This window comes from Spironucleus salmonicida, chromosome 3 (genome assembly GCF_000497125.1).
Source record: "Spironucleus salmonicida strain ATCC 50377 chromosome 3, whole genome shotgun sequence".
In the NCBI taxonomy this organism is placed as follows: Eukaryota; Fornicata; order Diplomonadida; family Hexamitidae; genus Spironucleus; species Spironucleus salmonicida.
In genome coordinates, this window is record NC_090598.1 from 304,530 (window position 1) to 316,726 (window position 12,197).

At 27.5% G+C, this 12,197-nt stretch overlaps 9 protein-coding genes across 9 annotated transcripts; 3 read left to right on the forward strand and 6 right to left on the reverse strand. All coding sequences in view use genetic code 6, as the record gives it.

Annotated features, from left to right (window-relative positions):
- Positions 1–3: 3 nt before the first annotated feature.
- On the reverse strand, positions 4–2,232 carry SS50377_22416 (uncharacterized protein; the record flags this gene model as incomplete). The annotated part of the gene is made up of 1 exon (XM_067906306.1): positions 4–2,232. The coding sequence occupies one exon, from the start codon at positions 2,230–2,232 to the stop codon at positions 4–6; it is 2,229 nt and encodes a 742-aa protein (XP_067765574.1).
- A 235-nt stretch (positions 2,233–2,467) lies between these two features.
- SS50377_22417 (Cyst wall protein C) lies at positions 2,468–3,124 on the reverse strand (the record flags this gene model as incomplete). Its single annotated transcript, XM_067906307.1, has 1 exon — positions 2,468–3,124. One exon carries the CDS (start codon positions 3,122–3,124, stop codon positions 2,468–2,470), a length of 657 nt encoding a protein of 218 aa, XP_067765575.1.
- A 513-nt stretch (positions 3,125–3,637) lies between these two features.
- SS50377_22418 (uncharacterized protein) lies at positions 3,638–6,785 on the reverse strand (the record flags this gene model as incomplete). Its single annotated transcript, XM_067906308.1, has 2 exons — positions 3,638–6,691; positions 6,735–6,785. 2 exons carry the CDS (start codon positions 6,783–6,785, stop codon positions 3,638–3,640), a joined length of 3,105 nt encoding a protein of 1,034 aa, XP_067765576.1.
- Positions 6,786–6,925: 140 nt separating this feature from the next.
- SS50377_22419 (uncharacterized protein) lies at positions 6,926–7,297 on the forward strand (the record flags this gene model as incomplete). Its single annotated transcript, XM_067906309.1, has 1 exon — positions 6,926–7,297. One exon carries the CDS (start codon positions 6,926–6,928, stop codon positions 7,295–7,297), a length of 372 nt encoding a protein of 123 aa, XP_067765577.1.
- A 350-nt stretch (positions 7,298–7,647) lies between these two features.
- On the forward strand, positions 7,648–8,067 carry SS50377_22420 (uncharacterized protein; the record flags this gene model as incomplete). The annotated part of the gene is made up of 1 exon (XM_067906310.1): positions 7,648–8,067. The coding sequence occupies one exon, from the start codon at positions 7,648–7,650 to the stop codon at positions 8,065–8,067; it is 420 nt and encodes a 139-aa protein (XP_067765578.1).
- A 17-nt stretch (positions 8,068–8,084) lies between these two features.
- SS50377_22421 (uncharacterized protein) lies at positions 8,085–8,543 on the reverse strand (the record flags this gene model as incomplete). Its single annotated transcript, XM_067906311.1, has 1 exon — positions 8,085–8,543. One exon carries the CDS (start codon positions 8,541–8,543, stop codon positions 8,085–8,087), a length of 459 nt encoding a protein of 152 aa, XP_067765579.1.
- Positions 8,544–9,613: 1,070 nt separating this feature from the next.
- On the reverse strand, positions 9,614–10,150 carry SS50377_22422 (uncharacterized protein; the record flags this gene model as incomplete). The annotated part of the gene is made up of 1 exon (XM_067906312.1): positions 9,614–10,150. The coding sequence occupies one exon, from the start codon at positions 10,148–10,150 to the stop codon at positions 9,614–9,616; it is 537 nt and encodes a 178-aa protein (XP_067765580.1).
- A 190-nt stretch (positions 10,151–10,340) lies between these two features.
- On the reverse strand, positions 10,341–10,721 carry SS50377_22423 (uncharacterized protein; the record flags this gene model as incomplete). Its single annotated transcript, XM_067906313.1, has 1 exon — positions 10,341–10,721. One exon carries the CDS (start codon positions 10,719–10,721, stop codon positions 10,341–10,343), a length of 381 nt encoding a protein of 126 aa, XP_067765581.1.
- Positions 10,722–11,630: 909 nt separating this feature from the next.
- Positions 11,631–12,194, forward strand: SS50377_22424 (uncharacterized protein; the record flags this gene model as incomplete). The annotated part of the gene is made up of 1 exon (XM_067906314.1): positions 11,631–12,194. The coding sequence occupies one exon, from the start codon at positions 11,631–11,633 to the stop codon at positions 12,192–12,194; it is 564 nt and encodes a 187-aa protein (XP_067765582.1).
- Between the last annotated feature and the right edge of the window lie 3 nt (positions 12,195–12,197).

A 12,197-nucleotide genomic window follows, 5' to 3' on the forward strand; every position in this document is an offset into this window, starting at 1 on the left:
AAATCATATAATGCAGCTTATCCCAAGCAGACTGCACAATACAAAAATATAAACTGCTGGCCAGATTTATACTTCGTCTCTTTCCACTTTTTCAGAAGGAAAACATCCACCGGCAAATATAATTTCAGAGCAAGTTTGAACACATTTTCCTGTCTTAAAATCAGCAAATTTATCACAATATGAGACACACTTACCACCACTAACAAAAAGCCCATCAGAGCATTTTTAGACACACTTCTTAACTCTGGCATCTTGCAAAAGACCGTCACTACAGCGCCAAACACACATTCTCGAAAAAGGGTCACCATACATACCACTATCACATTGTTCAACACACATTTTTGTTTCAGGGTTTCCGTAATTAGAACATTTAAAGACGCATGTTTTAGTTTTAAAATCAGTAAATCTACTACATTCTGATACACACCTGGTATTCTCTGTAAAATTAGCACATTTACTAACACAAGAACCATTTTAAGTAATAAAAAGATTATCAGGACAAAGATATTCACATACATTATTATGGTTCTTAAAAGAAAAATTAGGACAAACATCAACACATGTAGAAGTTCTTTAATCTAAAATTTTATTAGCAGGACATTCTTAAACACAAAGGTTAGAACTATTAAAAAGTTAATAACAAGTTTTACTACAAAAATTTTTATATTATAGTAAATTGTCTGGACATTTTATGACACATTGCCGAGCCTATAAATCATCAAAATGATATTTATCACATTAATTTTTAGACTCGTTAAATAGACTGTTATAAAATTCAATTTCTTGGATACAAATAGATTCATTAACAGTAACAAAATTTTCAGGACATACTCGAGTACAATTTCTTTAGAAAATATCAGTTAGGTAAGATTTTGGACAATGGTTAACACAGATTCCATTTAGGTTAAATTTTAAATTTGGACAGGAAGTAAGACAAGAATTATCATTTTAAATTAATGGGTAACAATTTTCTTAACAAATCATTGAGTAATTATTATAAAATGTGTTCGTTGGACAGATTTTTACACATTATAAATTATATTTGTATTCTGTTTTACCACAATTTTCTACGCAGGTTTATTACTGTAAATTAAAATAGTATGGACATTTTATAAAACATTTTCTTAATGTAATATCTGCAAAGTAACCGTGTGAACACTTGTCAACACAAAGCTAATGCTCTTAGAACAAGTTGTTTAAACATACTACTTCTAAAACTTAAGATTAATCTAAAAATGAATTTTAAATATATAATTTATTAATTTCTGCTTTTTATATTTATCTGCATATTTTGTTCTCCTCAATATACCCTAAAGGACAATTTGTTACGCAAACGGTTCCAAAAATAAATGTACATTCTTAAAATAAAATACATTTTCTATTTTCAACCATTAATATCTTATCTGCAGGACATTACTTGACACAATAATCATCATTATAAAGAAATGGAAAATCGCAAAAAAATTAATTTTAGTTAACTTAATTTTTTAATATACACTATCCATCCATGGGAATAAAGTTATCATCACAAAATATTTAACATACACCAGATTAGTTATAGGAATTATAAGGACAGATAGGAACACAACTACCATACCAATATACATAATTATTTTAACATCTATAAAATGTCTGGTTATCATAAGCATGAAAAAAAATTTCACCAAGGTGAATTTGATAATGGGATGTATTAAACTGATTTTCTATAATATTCTTGTTTTCTGGTTATTATCTATTAAATTTATCTACATTTTACTATAAAAAGTTAGTTTTCGGCCCAGAAAGTGTATCAGAAATAGTAAATGGTAATAAAATAGATCTATTAAAAATAAAATGTTCACCAATAAAATGGTTATAATAATATTTTACATGTTATTAAACTATATCCTATCTACCAATATAATAATAAGTTAATGTCTTATTATAAAGTTAAATCGTTGATATTAAAAACTCAGGATTAATAGTTTACTGTATAATAAATTCAATAGGTTTAACACTATCTTTGCTTAGGCTGTAATCTTAAACCATATATTTAAAATTATTATTATCAATACAGCTGCCATAAAATAAGACGTTATTAAATATATTTTGGCCTAAATCTAGAATAATAGTAGAATTAACGGTTGCTGGTTTTTAGCAATTAATATATATTTAAAGATTAGATATATTACACCTATGAAAAGCGAAAACTGCAGTCTAGTAATGCTAAGAAAATTAAAGCTAGCTTTTCATATTTAATGATATTTCAAATATGTTGAATACTTATTATCCAAAATCAATAGCTTCTTAAAAACTTACACAATAGTCATTTTAAGTCAAAATTGACTAGTGAATTATATGACTGCAAGGTTAGTAGAATGTTAGCGTCAGCAGCATTAATTAGCGAATTACTTTTTTAATATGGTATAATAACCATATTAAATAAAACCCTTATTTTTCCTTAAAAAGATAATTCATTAATATTAAATCATTCTCTGACCAAATAAAATCTTCCACATACATTATTTTCCCAAATAGCAGGACAAACAAGTCCGCAGCCTTCACAATCTGAGTTTCCACACACAACATTTTTCATATTCCCACACTCTTGAATCTCTTTATTACATCCTAAAAACACCTTTTTAATGCTCTTATAATACTATGGGATGGGTCCATAAAAATCATTACATGACCCAATAAATTCGTTTAGAAACTCAAATTTACAATTTGGAAGTTTTTACTATATTTAATTGTTATCAATATGAAGAAACTGCAGGAACTTAAAGTCACATATACAATCATGTAACCTGCTCATATTTGTGTTAGAGAGTTACAAAAATTGCAAATTTTAGGCATAAGAGCAAATTTAAGAAGGGAAAATCGAAATTAAATTATTATTTAAATAAAGAGACTTCAATTCGTTAAAACAAGAAAGCTCGGGTGACAAAAAGGTAATACCAAAGTCTGAAAGATCAAGTTCTATAACCTCATTATTCAGACCACACTTTACGCCTTAAAAGGCACAATAATCATTAGAATAACGCCAATCGTGTCCTTTTGACCATTTTGAGCCATTAGAATTATGATATAAGGCCTATAGATTTTCTAATGGTGAAGGGAAGCAAGCAAGGCTTAGTATGAGCATTTTATCGATAGTTTAACATTAAAAATAGGGTGTAGAGTTTATAGATAGGGATATTTGATGCATATTATATTATACTTTTGAAATTAAATATTTATAATTGTTATAAAATTAATAAAATTATATATTATACAACATATATAATTTATGATTTGTAGCTATTCCAATACACTGCCAAAATATTACAAACTTCTGTAAAAACTTATTTAGAAAGTAGAACTATACTAATTATCTATAATGTTTTAAATTTGAATGGAATTATAAATCAACTAGAAGTGTTATTTACATATTTCTTAGTAAAGTAATTGCTTTATTTTATAGTATTAACTATTTTAGATATTTTCAACGTAAAAATTAATAAACTAACATTCTATTTACTTAACATTGGTATTATATATATTTATATATCAATAAGTAAAATAAAAGATAAGCCATATTCAGTATTGAATTTTACATTAATTTATAAAACTTTTACTTTTTATAAAAATTTCTTAGCAAAATTAGAAAAGATAATAGTCAAAAATAATCATATATGCTCTTTATATCGTCATCAGTTAAAAGGCTCGATAATGCATTCCTCTTGTCAGGATCGATCTCCATTTTTGGAACTTTTTCTTTCAAATTAAGGTATTTAGATTTCCACTTTTTAATTTCTATCATGCTTTTTTCCAATTATTCACCAGATTTTTTGCTCATTTCTAATGATTCTCTAGCATTAACTTTTTATTTCAATAGATCCTCTTTCATAATTGCAACTTTTTTCTCATTTTCACCAAGCTTTTTTAAGTTTTACTATTAATGTTTCAGTAATTCATCATATGCAGTAGTAATAGCTTTCAGTTCTTATTTATTATTATAACTATCTGTATTTATAGCTTAAATTTGAGCTTATGTTCCCTAATTTTTGTTTTATAACTCTTGATAAGATTATGTTAATTATTTATTATCATCTGAAAGTACTAATGTGCGTTTTCTGAACTATTTAGACTCCTATTAATGCTTAATACAATCTTTTTAAATTTTTCGGACTAAAGCTTTCGAAATCAATAATTTTTTCTTATATCCATCGTTAGATTAAGCTATTTCATCTAATTATGATTATTGCTCTTTAATGATTTATTTTCGCTCCTAAAGTTATATCTTGAATTTTTCATTATCCTAAGATATCTAAGCATATATCTCTCTAGCTGCTGAGCAGTATTCACAAATTGACTCAACTTATACTTATTAGTGTTGCTTCTCCTTTTATGGTTCAGTTTCAGTAAATTTATCATTTTAAATAAAGGAAACCTAAATTTCAGCATTGATGTAACTAAGTTCATCAGTTATCACAGAAACTGATTTTTTCTCAATTTCCATTAATTCTTTTAAAGTATGGCGGTACTATCTCAGTTTAATATTTTAACTACCATAAGATGCATTTATATTTAAAAATTATTTCTCTAATGGTCTCAATTTGTTGCTTAAATTTTCCAATTTTCCTATCTTGTCAGCCAGTTTAATGTTATTATCAATAAACGATTCGAATAACCCTTGTAAAGTAATATTCATAAATTAGTACTATCCTTTTTGTTTTCCTCTTTCTTCTTTAACACCGTTCAGAACTTATTTCAGTTTATCCTCCATTATCTAGTTCTTTGTGTTGACATCATCATACATTTTCTTTAATTTAATATTCTCTTTAATAACGAGAAAACTCTCTAAATTATCAATTTGGCATTCGACTTCAACTTTTTCAATCTAATAAATTTCTAGTGCATTTTTCATGTCTTTGATTAAAACATTCTAATTATTCACTAAATTTTATAGTTAATTCTGCTTAATTAATGGAAAATGTGCCTCTTAGTGTCGTTTTATTTTGATCAAATCAACTTCGATTATATTTTTGAGTGAGTTTGAAAATTCTTTTAACTTTTATATTATATTCTCCATTCCAAAAATTTTGATCTCCAATTTTTATATTTAAGCGTCTTTCTGAATAATTTTTTCGTGCAGCATTTCTCCATTTGAAGGTAAAGTCTCTAAGTTAAGTAAAAAACTCAAAATTATGTTATAATTTTCCATTTTAGATGCATTTTCATTTACATAATTACGTATTTTTAATGGTTTTTCTGGTAGATTAACTATATGCTATGATTCATTTTTAGCATTTAAATGTGCTATTTGGATGCCAACACCTTTTTAGAAAATTTCGTCATAAACCTAGCATATAGATTTATAGTAAACTATCACCTTGTTGGTACAATTAAAATCTTAGCAATGTTCGAACGCTGTAACTTTAGCTTTCAAAATAACATTTTCACTTTCTATTTAATTTAACTAAGTAGAATTTTTATTAACATTAGGAGTGAAAAACTAATATAAGTTTTAGTTCTTCAGCATTTGCTTTAAATTCTCTATTTCAGTAAGCAAAATTTTGACGATTTCAGCTTTATCAAATTGCATCAAAAGGGTAAGTTTAGAAAGATTTTGTGTTTCATATTTCTATAAAAGTAGGTTTTTGGCGCTAAAAAGTTCTTCCTATAACAGATAAATAAGGTGGATTTGCTAATTTTGTGATAAATTTTCTGGTGAAATAAAATGATTCTACGAACTTTAATTTGATTCATTTTATGTTCCAGTTGATTCTTGTGCACAATGATCAGTTTACGTGATAGAATCCATATGTATCTAGTTTTCTGTAGAAATTTATTGTTAAACTAAATCCTAGGATGCTTAAATCTCGCGATTAATGCGTAGAATATTTATCACCGATATTTGACCATAATTATGGTCTTGCTAAACTGACAAATCTAGCTGCTTCTTATCACCGTTTCCCGCCTAATTTTGCTTGTCAGAAATCGATGCGCTACACTCCAAAACGGACGCACGCAGCACAGTTGAAGAAAGTTGGTTTTCGTGCTTCTGAGCGGCATTTTCCCGTTTCAATTCAGCAATGACGGACTGCTAAACGGACATCTGGGCCTGCGATTTAATGAGCAGCTCCTTGTACTTTTCGAGCTGCACTTTTTGGCTGTTCACGTCCGAACCCAGAGAGTCGCGCAGCGAGTGCAAAGTACTGTTCAGGGAGTCAATCTCGCGATTTTTGGATGCCAGCTGCTGCTGGATCTGCTGGATCGCCAAGTTTTGATCAAAAACAGCGCGTTTTGCGAGCGCCAGCTCGGTTTTGAGGTCGAAACCCTGCTTGGAGAGCGTGCTGTGCATCTGGTCGTACTGCTGCTCAAACTGCTTTTTCTGGTTAATTAGCAGGTTCTTATCGTAGGTCAAATCCTTGAATTACTGCCCAATTGTTATAATTGTGTGTAGGCACCCGATCAGGTTTCCGTCTTAGAGTAGGTCAACGCAGCACTTTAACTGGTCTGGCAGCTCGTTGATTTACTAGGAAATTTGCATTTTATTATTATTCGATTCATAATATAATAAATATAATAAATATTTTTGGTGTAATGTCACCAAAGTGTGAACACCATCATGACGATATTCCACACTACCACGATGTATCTTAACAGTTAGATCGCATTGATAATGCTGTAGACTTTGGCCTTCAGCGTGTTCTCTTCTCCTGGTTTTCTAGTTTGTTAGTAAAAGTTGTATTTATTGAGTTAAAACATACAGAGTAAAGTCTAAAATTGCTGCTGCATTAACGAACAGTGTGCATGACCATAAAATATCCGTTAGAGATAGAATCATTTTCTGATAGATACGAATGATATCTAAATAGTATATAACTAATAAGTAAAACTTTATATTATTCATATTATAAAATATTTGTTTATAGAACTATATACCACTCCAATTTCTAAAATGGAAGAAATCAAGCAACTTATTTTGTAAGAAATGAAAGTTCGTGGTATTTACTAAGCCCTTTAATAAAAGATTGCATAGAATTTAGAATCTGCACTCTGTTCGGCATCTACTACTGCTCCCACGTCTCCCTCTTAGGATACACTGGTTTTGTTAGAAATTTGTGGTGAATTTTTACGCTGGTTAGGACTTAAATCCACCGCGGCAACACTTGAAGCAGAAGCTGGCATATCCACTGCATCTATTAGGCGTGAGTTCTTAGTAAGCCAGGTAGGACTTAAAATAAGTGCATGTGACTCAGACCTTAGTATTTTGCATTGTATATTACTATTTTGCTAGCAGTTTGGTGGTGTCGCACCAGTTGAAGTGTGATCATATATTATCATTATTTTTTACATTTTATACATCATTAATAAAAGATTTTAATCTAGGTAAATTTACAAAAATCTGATCAGGTATACTCAATAGCTATTACATGCGTAGTTATATCTATTTTTATTATTTATGTTGAAAGATTGTCTTAACCTTCAAAGTTATGCAACTAACCATGTAATTTATTGTTTAAATAATCAATTTATATGGGTCGCTACAAAAATCCATTATCTAGGTTATAACAAATTTTTGTTCCGAATGCCATAATTTCAAATTTTTCGATTTTCAACGACTACTAACCTTTAGATTTATGGTAATATCAATTTCCCATCTTCAAAGTATAATTATAAATGGAGCTCCCCTTCAAAGACAACACACCGGTACTATTTTCTTACGAAACTAATGGATATCCTAGAGTTTTGTGGATGACACTTTTTTACTCGGCTACTGCAAATGCTTATGTTATGGCAACCGGTGTCGATTCAAACAAATGGGATGCATTAGATATTAACTAAAATATTACAGTCAACTACGGCAGCCTGTGGAGGGTGAAGAATATGTACAGAATAAATGCAGAGGTTCAAAAATTAAGTAGGTAAGACTATGCCGATGTTTACGAGGAACTGTTCAAGAAGCACCCGATAGCATTCAGGCACTTCTTCTAGAATGTGGACAACGATAATTATGGAGTTTTCATGCTGGACTTCAAGCACATATGCAGGTATAACAAGAACTATGTATGCATTCCGCTGACAGTTGAGCTAAAATGAATGATAGTACTGGGGCCTCACTCGATTAGAACAATTGTATCTCTGCTTCTTCTGATAATCTGGTCATCCACGAGACCCTAGAGGCACTGGTCTAACCTGTCCACGCTTGAGTTCAAACCATCAGCCTTCAGAAGCTCAAAAATTTCGTGCACGAGGCAGCTCTTTACTTTTTTCAAGTACGCCTTGACTGCTTCATTTAGGTCTTCGAATCCTTTCTCGCCACCCTCAAGGAGTCTCATATCAAGAACACCGTTTTCGTTCGTAGCTGCTGTTTTTAACGCACCTGTCACTAATTTGAACGCAGATAAAACGTATTAATTTAATTTTTTACTTAGAAATATAACTGTAATTTAAAAATAGTAAAATGGGAGAAGATAGTAGTGTTAAATAATTAAAGAAACTAGTGCAAATAGATTATTTATAGTAATATGATGATTATTGTTTATTTTACCACTATAATGATATAATTAATACATATTATAGAAAGGTTAGATTAAAAAAGTATATTCTTCGCTGTTTCAATTGATTTATAATAAGTTATATAAATTATTACCAATACTTGAATAAACTTATTTTGAATTAATAGAATGATAAAGCCCTAGTAAATAAATTGGTTTGTATATTTATAATACATTAACTGCATATTGTAACTGCCATAGATATAATATAATGTAAAGCTTATTTATTTTCTTATTAACTTTAATTTAATTCTATATTAATTAGTAAGAATACTTAAATATTCTAGATCAAATTCTAAATAACATTTCTAACTGATTAATATTTAAATATCAATAATATAAAATAAGAATTTTAATACCACACCAGGACATCAAATAATAAGTCCGCATTTATTTGGGGTTCTTGTAAAATCTGCGAATTTTCATTTACCCAAGTTTAATTTTAATCTGATAAAGATATCGAAATAAATTTAGAATATTAATTATTATAAACGAATGAAAATGAATATAAAATTGTATTAATGATAAATTAGAGTATGAAAAATTGTGCAAATACAAGTATTGGTATAAAATCTCTTTTGAATGAAAGTATAGGTACAATTACTTTAAGTATATATTAATCTAGTATTAATTTTTAAAAAGATACATGGAAAGCAAACTTCTAAAAAATTCATAATGTGATAAATTCCACCAACTTAAACTTAAGATATAAGTATAAAATATTACATAAATGTTTAAATATATTTATTTTAGCAATTATAATGTACATAAATACAGCCTATATGTAAATTAAAATTTTAAAACTTAATATATATAGCATTTGTAATACTTTGAATAGATAAATTTTCGAACAAATCAATCTTATATAAAATCAGCAGTCTGTATTTTTAACGAGTTAACAATAATATATTCTCGTATTTTTAGTAGCCCTTGATAATATAAGTATTATGGAAAATTGTTTTAAAATTAGTTATTTTATTAGATCGAAATTTAAACTAAATAGGAAACAGAAAAATAAATTTTTGTAGAATTATTGTTATAAACGTAACTTAGAAATGATTTATTAAAAATATAAATAAAGTTCAATGTCAGAAATCAAAATCTTATTCTATCCACCAACGAGAATATTCTTTACCACCTAAATGTTGCGGTTTATCGGCCTAAAATTAAATATTTTATTAATGTTATTTTTAGTAATTTTCAAAAGCTGTTTGTCGCTATTATGCCAAAGTACCCATTTAAAAAATTTAATCTTCATCTATTATTTCTTAATTTTCTTCTTCTTTAACCTGAATTTCATCAATATTATCTATTTAAAAATATTTAACTAAAAATTAGTCAATTTAGAGTAAATGGTCGGTTGTATATTAATCAACTTTAAGTAATATCGGATCAGGACCTAGTTTTACCTAGGATTCTAAAAGATCCTTCAACTTTCTAAAAATTTCTGCCTTACGGCTTGTACCCTGATCTGAGTTTATCTCAATTAACGCATCATTAAGCAAATCAAAATACTTTTAATAATCTTCATCAGTTTCAAAATTATAACGTGTTAAGCAAGCTGGAAATTTTTGATTTGTTAGGGTTGAAATATCATCTAGCACATATTTTTATGAATATGACATTTCAGTTAGTATATATAATAATATATAATATTATTATTAGTAAAGTTCTTTATAGACTCCGGAGGCTAAAGTATATTTTAAATTGATATAAACCAAATAAGTTATTAGATATATAGATCCAAATATACTTTATTGATAATTACTCATAAAACATGATTATATCATGAGAAATACGGGTGACTTTAATATTTCAAATATAACTAAGCTCTGAACAGCTTAAATCTCCAATTTAAACCATCTCAATAAATATACTAGTCCATTTCACAACGGCAAAGCTTCCTATTTTTCCAGTAAGTTTTCCAAATTATTTTCCAGTCCCAAGATATCTAAAATTAGCACAAACAAACATATTTTCTGTATAATTTTCTACAGTAACTATAGAGAACTTGACATCAAATAGAAGCATCCCTAGATTTATTTTAAAAGTAAAACAAACAAGCTGCTCATGAAATTAAAAGGATGCAGTATCCAAACGAGCAATTTGATATATATTATCATTGCTTGAAACTACAAAGAGTGAATAATTTTATAGCATATTTAGTTAAGAAGTTAGAGAAGTAGATTCTGTCATATTAACTATAACAGGTGTAAAATTTGTAATTTTTTAAAATATTAGAGGAAAAATTATCTATGCACTATATTAATGAAGAATTGCTATATTTTCTGCATTTATTGATTTAAAAACCTTATTAGTTTTTAAAATGATTAATTAGTTTTTTAACTAAGAAATAACTAGACATAATTCATTATTATCTTCTATTATATTCAGTAAAGGTTACAACTATTAATTTTTTGAATATTTTTAAGTAGAAGTATCATAAATTTTCGTATCTTTAGTAGTATTTATGCTTGATTAGTATGTAAATTATAATTTTTAGATTAATAGATTCAAATCGTGATAATTATCTTCTTATACCTAATGTAATGTAGGATCAAATTATGCAGAATTATAATTTATTAACATGTTAGACTTAAATGTATAATAATCAGCCCATGTATTTTTACCAATATATATTTTATTATTAAATACTGCACCTAATTCCACTTAATTAGACTTAACAACATCATTATGTACTATATAAATTTGTTTCTTATCTTTGAGTTCTTTTAGTATTGTTTTTTAATTGTAAATACAGTTTTAATTAATTTTCACATCATTTCCTAATTAGAGATTATATCCATACTATTTATTATATGTTAGAATGCCTTCTATTCTGAAATACTTATTAGTAAGATGCTAAATCATTTCCTAAGCATCTTTATACTTTATTGATTTTTACTCTATCTTCTATTCATTAAATGGCACTTAGATTGGATAAGACTAACATATAGCACATTATTAAATAATATTTAACATTATATCATTACAGTCTCCGCAGAAATAGTGATAACACGCTAGTTAGCAAGTGGCTCGGGTCTAACAATTATTGCATTTTTTCATATTAAATATTAAATATATAATAAATAGGCTTATTTATAAATGAGAAGGTCACTTATAGATCGATTTAATGACTAACTTCTTTAGTAATAAAAAGTTAATAGTATTGCCACGTAAGTTTTAAATTTAAATATAGTTAAAAAGAGGCCTTAACTCGAAAAAGATTTATACTAAAACACATATTTTGATTAACTATCTAGATCTATGTAAAACCCGTATGAACCTTTTTAAAAGACTTCTTCAGGTGTATTTGGTGACAAATAGCTTCTAAATATTTAAATGTAATAAATATCATTAATTAAAAGCTTAAATACTATAAAATAGGATCAAGAATTAAGAAATTATGAGAAAATTGGAGTATAAAATAAAGTTAATGCTTCTCGCAATTAGATATAGATGAACTAAAAGATGATGATATATGAATCTTATCTTCCGCATAATAAAATTAATTATAAATCGTTAGTATAACGATATGATTCAGTATACAATGCTTAAATATCATAAGTTTCATCAAATTATTAATAGTTATAAAAAGGTAAGCCAAATTCATCTCTCCAGTAACGATATATTGATTGGAATTAGGCGAAAAATAAATAATTAAAATGATAT